Source organism: Danio rerio, chromosome 22, assembly GCF_049306965.1.
Source record: "Danio rerio strain Tuebingen ecotype United States chromosome 22, GRCz12tu, whole genome shotgun sequence".
NCBI lineage: Eukaryota > Metazoa > Chordata > Actinopteri > Cypriniformes > Danionidae > Danio > Danio rerio.
This window is the reverse complement of record NC_133197.1, coordinates 14,448,547-14,460,699: the sequence shown is the minus strand read 5'-3', so window position 1 is coordinate 14,460,699 and position 12,153 is coordinate 14,448,547. Positions and strand designations below refer to the sequence as shown.

The 12,153-nt window shown below is 32.1% G+C and overlaps 1 protein-coding gene across 3 annotated transcripts in view; it reads left to right on the top strand.

The window, feature by feature from the left end:
- Positions 1-12,153, top strand: part of lrp1ba (low density lipoprotein receptor-related protein 1Ba) — a 470,228-nt gene that overhangs the window by 77,487 nt on the left and 380,588 nt on the right. For all 3 annotated transcript variants that reach the window (XR_012397830.1, XM_017353408.4, XM_021469578.3), the window contains exon 2: positions 7,558-7,671. Coding sequence is in view for 2 of the 3 variants with exons in the window: in XM_017353408.4 (XP_017208897.1) it covers positions 7,558-7,671 (114 nt within the window). In the remaining variant the exon portion in view is untranslated. The remainder of the gene's footprint in view (positions 1-7,557; positions 7,672-12,153) is intronic.

Below are 12,153 nucleotides of genomic sequence, written 5' to 3'. Positions count from 1 at the left end.
TTCAGTCATTCTAACAGTGTGAATGACAGTGAGAGTTTAACAGTTGTATCTATCTGCCAGGACCTTAGGACCTTATCTCATTGTGCACATGCGAGGTTCATTACAATATGCACTATGGCCGTAGAAAACAATCAAAATTTTGGTTAAAATTTGATAAACAATAAACATTTAACCTAAACACAACATTAATCTGAAGGAATTCACTGTTTAACTGCAACAGTGCAGCTAATATAAGTAACAGCAGCGCCTCACACTGTTAGTGTACAAAACACAGACAGAATTTCAGAAAGGATCCTGGAATTTTTAAAATGGCAATCACCATTACATACATTTGGGCAGCAACAGGATAACATGTTCTAGTTTATTCACTGTATTTTAATTTGAATCAGTCATTTTTTCACAATCGGAGCTGAGAATCGATAAGAAGCGAATTTGATAAGAGGAATTAAAATCAGAATCACTAAAGTTAAAACAATACATGACATCCTAATCGCCATATTGAGAAAGTAAATAAGGTCAACTAATAAATATAATAAGGTAATAGAAGGACAATAATCTCAGCTCAGTTAATGACTATGATCTTGCATGCTTGGGTCAATATCATTGCATTGAAGCATTCAGTTGTTCCGAAGCAAGCTTGAAATCTTCCTATCTTGAATAAATGCAGAAGAAAATCAAATCTGTCTGACAACATTGATATTTCGTCCAATAAATGTGCTACTTAGCATGTCAGGAAAGTCAGTTGACGACTTCATCTCTTTATCCGCCTCAGAACCGCGGTGGATGTATTGACAAACGCACGCGATTGACTCGTGTAGACATTCGCATCATAATACCTGCCAAAACGTCGGTGGTGTGAATGTTCATCATTGGAGCTGCTTTCGTGTCCTCGTGCATCCACATTTCACACCTTCCTATAAAATATATTTCCAAAGCAGCTGTCAGGGACACGATCAGCATGCAGGATCTTCCCAGGTACAAAACAAGCAGGCGTGGAGCGAGCAAAACCACATTAGGCATAATGTGTGAGAAAGCCACACTGAATTTTAAGATAAGTCTATGAATTATTCATGTTTCCTTAGTGAGGAGCTGCTGTGCGTGCGTGTGTGTGTGTGTGTGAGAGAGAGAGGTAAAAAGGCCTGGTTTGTGTTTTTCACAGATAATATCTTCCTAATATGGCATTGCTCTGAGAAAATTGGAAGAGTTTGATTCAAAGTCAATGTAGGATGTGTAATGAAGGCCTGCTTAATGTTTTTGCATAGCAATGAAACCTTATTGTTATTGATAGGATTTTCAAAAATCAGGCTCCTGACCTAAAAATGATTTGGCAGACCATAGCGTAAGTTGTAGAGACTTTGAGGGATGGTAATACTCACTCCATCCATAATGTCATTCGGTCTTGAAGATGGCGCTACAGCAGTCAAAAATGTGAAATTGCTCAAAATGTTGAAACTGTATGTTGCAGACTTATGACACCTTAATGAAATGTTCATATATATATATGTATATATGTATAGAGCTGCACAATTAATCGAAAAAAAGATCGCAATCTCGATTCGACCCCCTAGACAATCTTAATCCAGCATTTCTATGTTTCTGTCAATCATATTTTCAAATTCAGGAGAGAAGCAAAGGCGGCTGCACGAGTTTTTCAACTGTTAAACACACGTTGCTCAGTGACATGGACACCTCCAAATGATGTTAAAAGAGTCACATACTGTATTTATAAGGTGTAATTCACTTAAAAAAATGTTAATTTTGTCTTCATATAAAGCTGTATTCTTGGCCGGGAAATCACTCGTGCAAACCGAAAACGTGCACATAATTTGAATAATCATATATTTTAAAGTTATGATTGCGACAAGCATTTGATATGTTTTTTTCTTTCATAGCGAACACACAGTTGTGCATGAACATAATTGTTTACAGTGTCAGTAAAACTACTCTAGCCTATATAATGTTGATATTACCAGTGAGTTAAATGGTCTAATAATGTTCTTAATGACAGATTGCAAGCATAGGCCTATGTCTCATACATAATATAACATCAGAATTATTATAAGTAAAATATAATTATTTATAGAAATAGACCTACACATAATATTAATATTATTGTTTTACCATATAATTGAGAAAAAAAACAATAATCTCATATTAAGCTTTATTTTACATGTACAGAATCGTGAGAGAATCGTGATCTTTATTTTAAGCAAAAAAATCGCGATTCTCATTTTAGCCAGAAACGTGCAGCTCTAATATATATATATATATATATATATATATATATATATATATATATATATATATATATATACCATCTATTAACACCAGTGAAACTTTTGTAGAACTTTAATAAAATAAATTTTTATTTATTTTGTTTTCAAGTTAAGCACAAAAGTGCCCAAAACTCATGAGTTTGTATTCTGTTGTATACTGCTGTTTTGCCATGTGATGGCTCAGTATGTGTGGTTCTATACAGCAAACACAATGTTCAACATCTCATCTGTAGAGTTTCTTTGGTAAAATACAGCACACAGAAAAGCCTATGAGTGGAACAAGGTTAAGGTACAAAAAATTTATATTTTAAATATCGCATCAAATTATTGTAGAACTTGTTCCATCCATTTGCTGTTTTACACCGTTTCACTGGTATTAGTAGATGGTTAACAAATATGAACAACTGATCTGTAAAGTGTGAGTTAATATATTAGTTAAGTGTTAGTTAATAGCTTACGTATGTTATTGGGACGCTATTCTAAAGTTGCAAGTATTCCTCATTTGCTAACAATTAATAAAAAATAGCTGCAACTTTAGAATATCGTCCCAATAACATATATAAACTATTAACTGATACTTAACAAGTCTTTAGTAAGTAATTTACTAACAGCTTGTTTATGATGTTAATAATTTATTAGGTGCTGTGTAGTTATAAATCATTAAAATACAGTTAACAAGTCATTTAGAACTTGTTAATGCACAGCTTGTAAGTTATCTGTTGGCTATCTATAAGGCACAGTTATAAATAATTAGCAAACTATCAACTTTTATTTAACAAGTTATTTTTAACTCATTAAGTGAAGTTTATTTATAAACAAATTTGACTAATTATCCTATCAGACGATCCTTAACTCATGACTTTTCTCATCTCAATACCTTCTTCTTGAAGAAACCCCCCCACCCTACCCTACTTCCCCTCCTTTCAAACGGGCGACACGGTGGCCAGTGATTAGCACTGATGCCTCACAGCAAGAATGCCACTGGTTTAATACACTTTAAAACCAGGCGAAGTTTTGCTCGTTCTCCCCGTGCTCGTGTGGGTTTTCCCCGGGTCCTCCGGTTTCCTCCCACAGTTCAAAAACAAGCACCCTAAACAGTTAATACAAAATAATTTTAGCCAAGCTCTGAGTACACCTCTTCTCAGCCATCCATATCTGACACTTAGCTACAATAAGCAGGAGGGGGAGTGCTTGAAATCTACCTGAGCTCAAACTCCTCTCTCGCTCTGCAACTGGAGGGAGCCCAGGGCTCGAATATCTTATAAGCTTAGGGCTCTCTCAAGGGATAGCAAACCAAACAAGCTTTATTAAAAAATCATCAGCTAAGTGTGAACTCTTGAACTAACAGTTTATTAATGGACTATCAACTGGTTTTTATGGATAGTTATTCTAAAGCGTTACAGATTTCTATTTTTTTTATTTTATAATTTTTTTCTGTATTCACAATGTATATTCAGATGTGCATACGAATCTCTCGCACATATAGATCCAGCATCAAAATGTCTTTACAGCAGATTAAAACAAAACTCAACTAAACATGTTTTCACTCTAAAAGCTGTTCGCTCTCTCTGTGTATTGGCTCAGACCCATTTAACAAAGCAAATACAAAACATGTCCACATAAACCAGCCGCTCAAGATCAAAATTTCCAGGACCTTTTTGACCTTCCATCGAAACCATAAAGTTCAGCCTTGTGGATCTGATTTCAAGTTTCTGTAGCCACAATACATGTTTCCCCACTTCAAACCCAGGGGTGTAATATACTTGAGTAATTTGACTTGGCGGTTTATACTTGAGTCAATTACAGCTCAAACTGACTAACCATAAGTTCACTTGAGTACACTTCTGAACACTTGATTGGTCATTTCAGCATCTATACTAAATTAAATTATTACTATATACTATACTAAATAGATTATATACACTATATTGTAATACTAAATTATAATTTTGTTGTTGTTGTTAGTTCGATTGTCCTTTTGCTTGGTTTAAGATGTGTGTTTACAGTATTATATGTACTACATTGCTTGACGTGTTAATGACAATCAAACAAAGATACTTTTTTTTTTTTTTATCAAAAGGCTCTTTTATTGTAAACCATTGCGATATACACCTACCGGCCACTTTATTAAGTACGCCTCCTTAGTATTAAGTTGGACCCACTTTTGCCTTACGAACTGCCTTAATCCTCGTGGCATAGATTCAACAAGGTCCTGGAAATATTCATCTGAGATTTTGGTCCATATTGACATGATAGCATCACACAGTTGCTGCAGATTTGTCGGCTGCACATCCATGTTGCGAATCTCCCGTTCCATCACATCCCAAAGGTGCTCTATTGGATTGAGTTCTGGTGACTGTGGAGGCCATTTGAGTACAGTGAACTCATTGTCATGTTCAAGAAACTAGTCTGAGAGGATTTGTGCGTCATGACATGGCACGTTATTTTGCTGTAAGTAGCCATCAGAAGATGTGTACACTGTGGTCATAAAGGGATGGACATGGTACTTAGGTAGGCTGTGGCGTTGACATAATTATCAACTGGCACTAATAGACCCAAAGTGTGCCAAGAAAATATCCCCCACACCATCACACCACCACCAGCGGCCTGAACCATTGATACAAGGCAGGATGGATCTATGCCTTCATGCTGTTGATGCCAAATTCTGACCCTACCATCTAAATGTCGCAGTAGAAATCGAGACTCAACTGACCAGGCTACGGTTTTTCAATCTTCTGTTGCCCAATTTTGGTGAGCCTGTGTGATTTGTAGCCTCAGAACCTTCCTGTTCTTAGCTGACAGCAGTGACACCAGGTGTGCTCTTCTGCTGCTGTAGCCCATCTACCTCAAGGTTGGACATGTTGTGTGTTCAGAGATGCTCTTCTGCATACCTCGGTTGTAACGAGTGGTTATTTGAGTTATTGTTGCCTTTTCCATCAGCTCGAACAAGGTCATTTATCAACAAGGCATTTGCACCCACAGAACTGCCGCTCACTGGATATTTTCTCATTTTCGAACCATTCTGTTTAAACCCCAAAAGATGGTTGTGCGTGAAAATCCCAGTAGATTAGCAGTTTGCGAAATCCTCAGACTAACCCATCTGGCACCAACAACCATGCCATGTTCACGGTCTCTTAAATCTCCTTTCTTCCCCATTCTGATGCGGTCATCTTAACTATGTCTACATCCAAGTTCAAGTTCAAGTTCTATTTATATAGCACGTTTCCAACTGCCACAGGGCTGCACAAAGTGCTTTACGGAGAGAAAATAAACACATGGTATGAGCATAAAACAGTAAAAACAGCAATAAGCACATAATAGGAAGGAACATAGAAAAATTATCAATAAAAGAGCAAAAAAAAAAATAGTAATAATAATAATAAAATATTTTTTCCTAATTAAAAGATGCTACCACAGTTGACCAACACTAAACACAATAGAGAACATGACTCTCATGACATCCATAAATGTGATTGGCTGAATAGAAATTTGCTTAAATAACTACAAGTTGGACAGGTGTACCTAATAAAGTGGCCGGTGAAAGTATATTTCACATTATCGCAATATTTTCGATGTTTTTATATTACTACGCATAAGAGAATGATTCAAAATGACAAATTCAGGATCTCCTCTCTCATTTTTATTCTCACAAGGATACTTTTGCTTCTTCAATACTTAAGTACTACTTTTACTTTACTCCTCTTTTAAACTTTTGCTCAAGTATATTTTTGGCCACAACGCTCCACTATCACCGCCCCAGTCTTTAATGGAAATGCGCTCACTTTTCCCAGCTTGAAAGCTTTCGTAGCGTCTCGCTTTGTGCTTTTCCAACCGCTTTTAAGCTACCGTCTGATGTAAAAAATCATGTTTGTTCCTGCTGTTTCTTCTTCTTTTTTCTCCGTCTTCTACTTTTTCTCTCTGGGATTGTTTACAGCCACGCAAAATAAGGATGGCAAGTAATTCAAATGGATGCTGGGATTGTTTGGTTTTTTGGCCGTACGGCGCTCGTGTTATTTGGTTATTTATGAAGCACTAATGCATCATGGATAAATAAGAGCTGGCTCTGAGTAGATTGCCGTCTACTTCAGGCTATTGGTTTGTAAGGATTTGGCCGAATGAAAGAAACATCATGGGCTCTTTGAACTCTTGAGAGGAGAGCAGGTACTTCAGATTGAGCAAAATAATATAGGCTGAAATTCATATTTTCACCATTTTAACAGTTTGGGGGAAGGGTAAATCTTGGTATTACTTTTTTTAATGGAGTTTATCTATTAAAAAAAATGTAAAAAAAACTTTTATAGCACTTATTACATTTAGGTATTTTTTGGTTTTAACACACTAATATATTGTTAAAGTTCAGGATTGCTTTTTAATGTTCTGTAAACAAACATGGACACAGTTGGATTAATGGATGCTGTAAACATGCATTGCTTAAGTTGCTTCATGTTAAAATGATCTCTGATGTTGACTAATCTAATCCTACCTTTTACGGTTTCCTATATATATTTTTTATGTGTGGTTTTGGAAATGTGATTGATTATTTACTTGATGTTATATATTTATTTATATATTTGATTTATTTATTTGTTATATTTCTATTTTTTTTATATCTGATTTATTTATTTGATATTATTTATTTATGAGTTGTTTAAAATCTCTCTTTGATCTTCTATAAAAGTTTAATTATATATATATATATATATATATATATATATATATATATATATATATATATATATATATATATATATATATATATATATATATACATTTTTTTGATTTAATTTGTTTATTTACTTTTTGATGTTATATTTTTATTTATATATCTGATGTAATAATTTATTTTATTTTCTTCTCTCTTAATTAATTAATTAATTGTTTATTTATTTAATAATTTAAACATTAAAGCATTCAAGACAGTTAAGTGTATTCTTATTACCTTATTAATAATTATGAAAGAAATGGTTAATTATGAAATATTTTCTTGTAAAATGTATCCTAAAATAATTGTACTTTTTATTTATTTATTTATTTATTTATTTATTTATTTATTTATTTATTTATTTATTTATTTATTTATTTTTCTCCTGGGTAAAAAGTAAACCCTATGTCCTGCAGCTCAAACACTTTGACTTCCACTCACTCACTAACATTCTCCAGTCATTTCTCTCATGCAGCATTACCATTTCTGCTGATATACATACAGTATATCTCAACACTCATCTCCTTCGTGTGTGTGTGTGTGTGTGTGTGTGTGTGTGTGTTTCTCTCTGTGGTGAAGTGTGTGATATGGAGGAGTTTCTGTGTGCTGACGGCCTCAACTGTGTGTCTGAGAGCTGGCTGTGTGATGGAGAGATCGACTGTCCCGACGCTTCAGACGAAGCACCAGCCATCTGTGAGTTCACTGACAACACACACTTCAGCATCACACTTCATTATTTCATTCATTTCAAACATTTATTGCTATTAAACATTTATACAATATTTATATACAATATTTTATAAATTGCTTCACAATTATTTATTTTAATAGTTTTTACAATGGTATAGTTAATGTAACTACATTTAATAAGTTTTTATATATTTTTATAGATGTATACGGTTGAAGTCAGAATTTACTGAATTATTATCCCCCCTTTGAATTTTTTTTTCTTTTCCAAATATTTCCCAAATGATGTTGAACAGAGCAAAGACATTTTTACAGTATATTTTTCCTTCTGGAGAAAGTCTTATTTGTTTTATTTTGGCTAGAATAAAATAAGTTTTTATTTTTTTAAAACCCATTTTAAGGTGAAAATTATTAGCCCCTTTAAGCTAATAGATTTTTTTCTGATAGTCTACAGAACAAACCATCATTACACAATAACTTTCCTAATTACCCTAACCTAACCTTAAACTAATTAACCTAGTTAAGCCTTTAAATGTCACTTTAAGCTGTATAGAAGTGTCTTTAAAAATATCTAGTCAAATATTCATGGCAAAGATAAAATAAATCTGTTTTTAGAAATGAGTTATTAAAGGTATTATGTTTAGAAATATGTTGAAAAAATCTTCTCTCTGTAATGTATAAAATGCAGATTTATTTCATTTTTATTATTATTATTTATTTATTTATTTATGTTTTAATGTTTATATACAGTGTGGGGGGAAAAGTATTCAACATGTCATGTTTTTTTATATATTTTTCTGGGGAAATATTCTAAAGAACCTGTTTTTTTTTTTCACAGACCTCAACAGACTTAAAATCTTCATGGTTCTGATCAAATCTGATCTTTAATTTGTATTTTATATTGGATTCAGGTCAGGTGATTGGCTGGGCCATTCTACAGCTTGATTTTCTTTCTCTGAAACCATTTGAAGTTTCCTTGGTTGTGTTTTGGATCATTGCCTTGCTGAAGTGTCCAGCCTGGTTTCACCTTCAACCTTCTGCTAATAGAGATGTTGGACTGAAGCAGCTAATGTTAATTTACACTGACAAAGGGTAGAAGGTTGCTGAGTAAATAATGAGAGATTTCAGCTGCTGTCTGGGCTTTCCATGCCTTTTTACTCCCCCCTTTCTATATGTGTTCAATACTTTTTTTCCTGTGTCATTTAATTTGATCAAACATAACTTCATTAATAAACGAATTAGATTTGTTTTCTTTGCATATATGTATTTCTTTGGTTGTTATCAACATCCGGTGAAAATTTAACAGCAAATTTAACACTTATTTTCGTTATAATTGACATGTGTTTGTAAGTTAAGAAAATAGAAACTTTATATTATATTATATTATATTATATTATATTATATTATATTATATTATATTATATTATATTATATTATATTATATTATATTATATTATATTATATCAAAAAAATCTTTAAATTATTATGTATCATTTGTATTCACAGGTCTCATATTATATTTTAAAAAATATACACATCATATTTTACAAAGTGTAAATTAATATGTATTAAAACTTTATTTATTTATTTATTTATTTATTTTTATTTATACATACACTCTAACACACATTTCCTCATTGCATTATATGATTGTAAGTGCATATTATATATAATATACACCCTCATACACATCTCATAATAATTAACTAATTAAATAAATAAATAAAAAATGCTAAATAAACAAACAAACAAACGAACAAACAAACAAGTTAATAAATAAGTAAGTAAATAAATGAGTAGGTAAAAAATAAATAAATAAATAAATAAATAAATAAATAAATAAATAAATAAATAAATAAATAAATAAATAAATAAATAAATAAATAAATAAATAAATAATATGATAAATTCAAAATAAGAAAATGATCACAATCTAATCAACGGTGCGTTGTTAATCTGAATATTCACACAAATAAGATTTTATTAAAACATTTTCTGCCAAGGTCCATGTCACTTTGACTGGTGCCAGTGTTTTAAAATCATGACAATCACACCTCGCATTTCACAATAAATTGTTTGGATAAAAGATGTAAGGGAGCGTTAATTGAATGAATTGTTTCCTTGAAGTGTTGTGCGGTTTCCACTCCTCGAATGCCTCGATTCTTTCAGGATAAAGAGACGAGAAAGCTTTTGTACGTGTGACAGGCTGAATAATTATCTTTTTTAAAATAGTACGCATGATATGTCTTTTGAAAATCCTGCGTATGCAAGATGAAATATTCCTGGCAGGCCTTTTATGAGATCAGGGAAACTCATAGTTGAGGTCAGTTGCCTTCAGCGAAACAGGAACAAAAAAAAAAATATATATATATATTTATATCTCCTTTCAGGCAATTTTAACATCACTTTTTCTGTCAGAATTTGGCAAATAAATGCTCTTTGTTCATTAATCCCGACATTCTGGCAATTACTGTGGCGATTTATAGAATTACAATGGTATAGGCTTTACTTAAAAACAAGAAAATCCAGCTCATGTTACAGGCATTTTGCTAATGCTAATGAAACCCAGCTTATTATGTTATGTTATTCAGTCGAATTCATGCTGGGAAAAGAGGCTAACTGTGTTAAAAATATTCTAGTTCATGCTAAAACATAACATTGAACAAACATTAATTGTTAAAACATGCTAGCAACAAGCTAGTTCAGTTTGAGAATAACAATCACGTGATGTTTCTTCTTTCAGTTCTCAAACATACAAACTAAAATATCTTATATAGTCTAATAATGCTAAAAAAGTGGGCTAATCATTTTATATGTTAGTTTATGCTAAAACATAACATTAAAGAAACATAAACTGTAGTTAAAAACATGCTAGCATTATGCTAGCTCCGATTGAGAAAAACGATCATGTTACAGGCATGGTTGCTGCTTGCTAACAATCTGTTAACCATGTTAGAACTATGTTAGCAACATATTATCTAATCTATAAAACAATATTGGTGACTGTGGTAGAAATAGCATGGCAATTACTGTACTGATTTATAGATTTAAAATGTTGTACACAAACTATAAAAACATTGACGTCCAGCTCACATTACATAAGTTTTGCTAATGCTAATGCTAATAGGGGTACAAAAATAGAATTGGGATTTGGCCTTAATTAAAACTAATATATGTTACTTAGTCTAATTGATGCTAACCAGGGTAGAAATATGCTAGATCATGCTAAAACATAACATTAAACAAATATTATGTATGAAAACATGCTAAAACATGCTAGCAATGTGCTAGTTCAGATTGAGAATAACAATAACAAGACATTTCTTCCCTCTGTTCTCAATCATACAAACTAAAATATTTAATATTTATAAGTCTAATTGATGCCAAAATGGGCAAACCATTTTATATAATATTTCATGCTAAAACATAACATTGAAAACACATTGTAACATTATAACTGTAGTTAAAACATGCTAGCAACGTGCTAGTTCAGATTGAGAATGACAATAGCGTTAAAGACATGGTAGCAACATGCTAACAATATGTTAACCAAGTTCGATCAACATAGCTAAACTGTAAAACAATATAGGTGACCGTGGAAGTAATAGCTTCGCAATTACTGTGATGACTTATAGAATTACAATGTTGTACACATTCTATAAAAAAATTAAGTCTAGCTCACGTTAAAACTAAAATATGGTAATTTGTCTAATAATGCTAAAAAAGGGGTTAGAAATATGTTAATTCATGCTAAAACATAACATTGAATAGTTGAACATTAACTATAAAACATGCTAGAAATGTGATAGTTTAGACTGAGAATAACAATCATGTTACGTTCCTTCCTTTAAATCTCAAACATACAAACTAAAATATGTCATTTATATATAAATATGACTAATTTATGCTAGAAAATGGGCTAATCATTTTGTATGCTAGTTCATGAAATATGCTAGCAACATGCTAGTTCAGATTGAGAACACCAATCGCATTACAGACATGGTAGCGACATGCTAACAATATGTTAACTACATTAGAATATGTTAGCAACATATTAGCAGATTTATAAAACAACATTGGTTACTGTAATTCTATAAATCAGCACAGTAATTGCCATGCTATTTCTGACACAATGTTCTACACATTCTATAAAAGTATTGAAGTCATGTTACAGAAGTTTTGCTAATGCTAATGAAATTCCAGTTCTCAAACAAACTAAAATATTTAGTCTAATTGATGCTAAAAATGGGTTAGAAATATGTAGGTTCATGCTAAAATATAAGATTGAACAAAAACTATAAAAACATGCTAAATCATGGTAGCAACGTGCTAGTTCATATTGAGAATAACAATCATGTTGCATTTCTTGCTTCAGTTCTCAAACATGTCCAGCTCTTGTTAAATAAGTTTTGTTAATGCTAATGAAATCCAGCTTCTTCAACTTCTTCTTCTTCTTCCTTCTTTCTCCTGTTTTCAGCCACATAAACT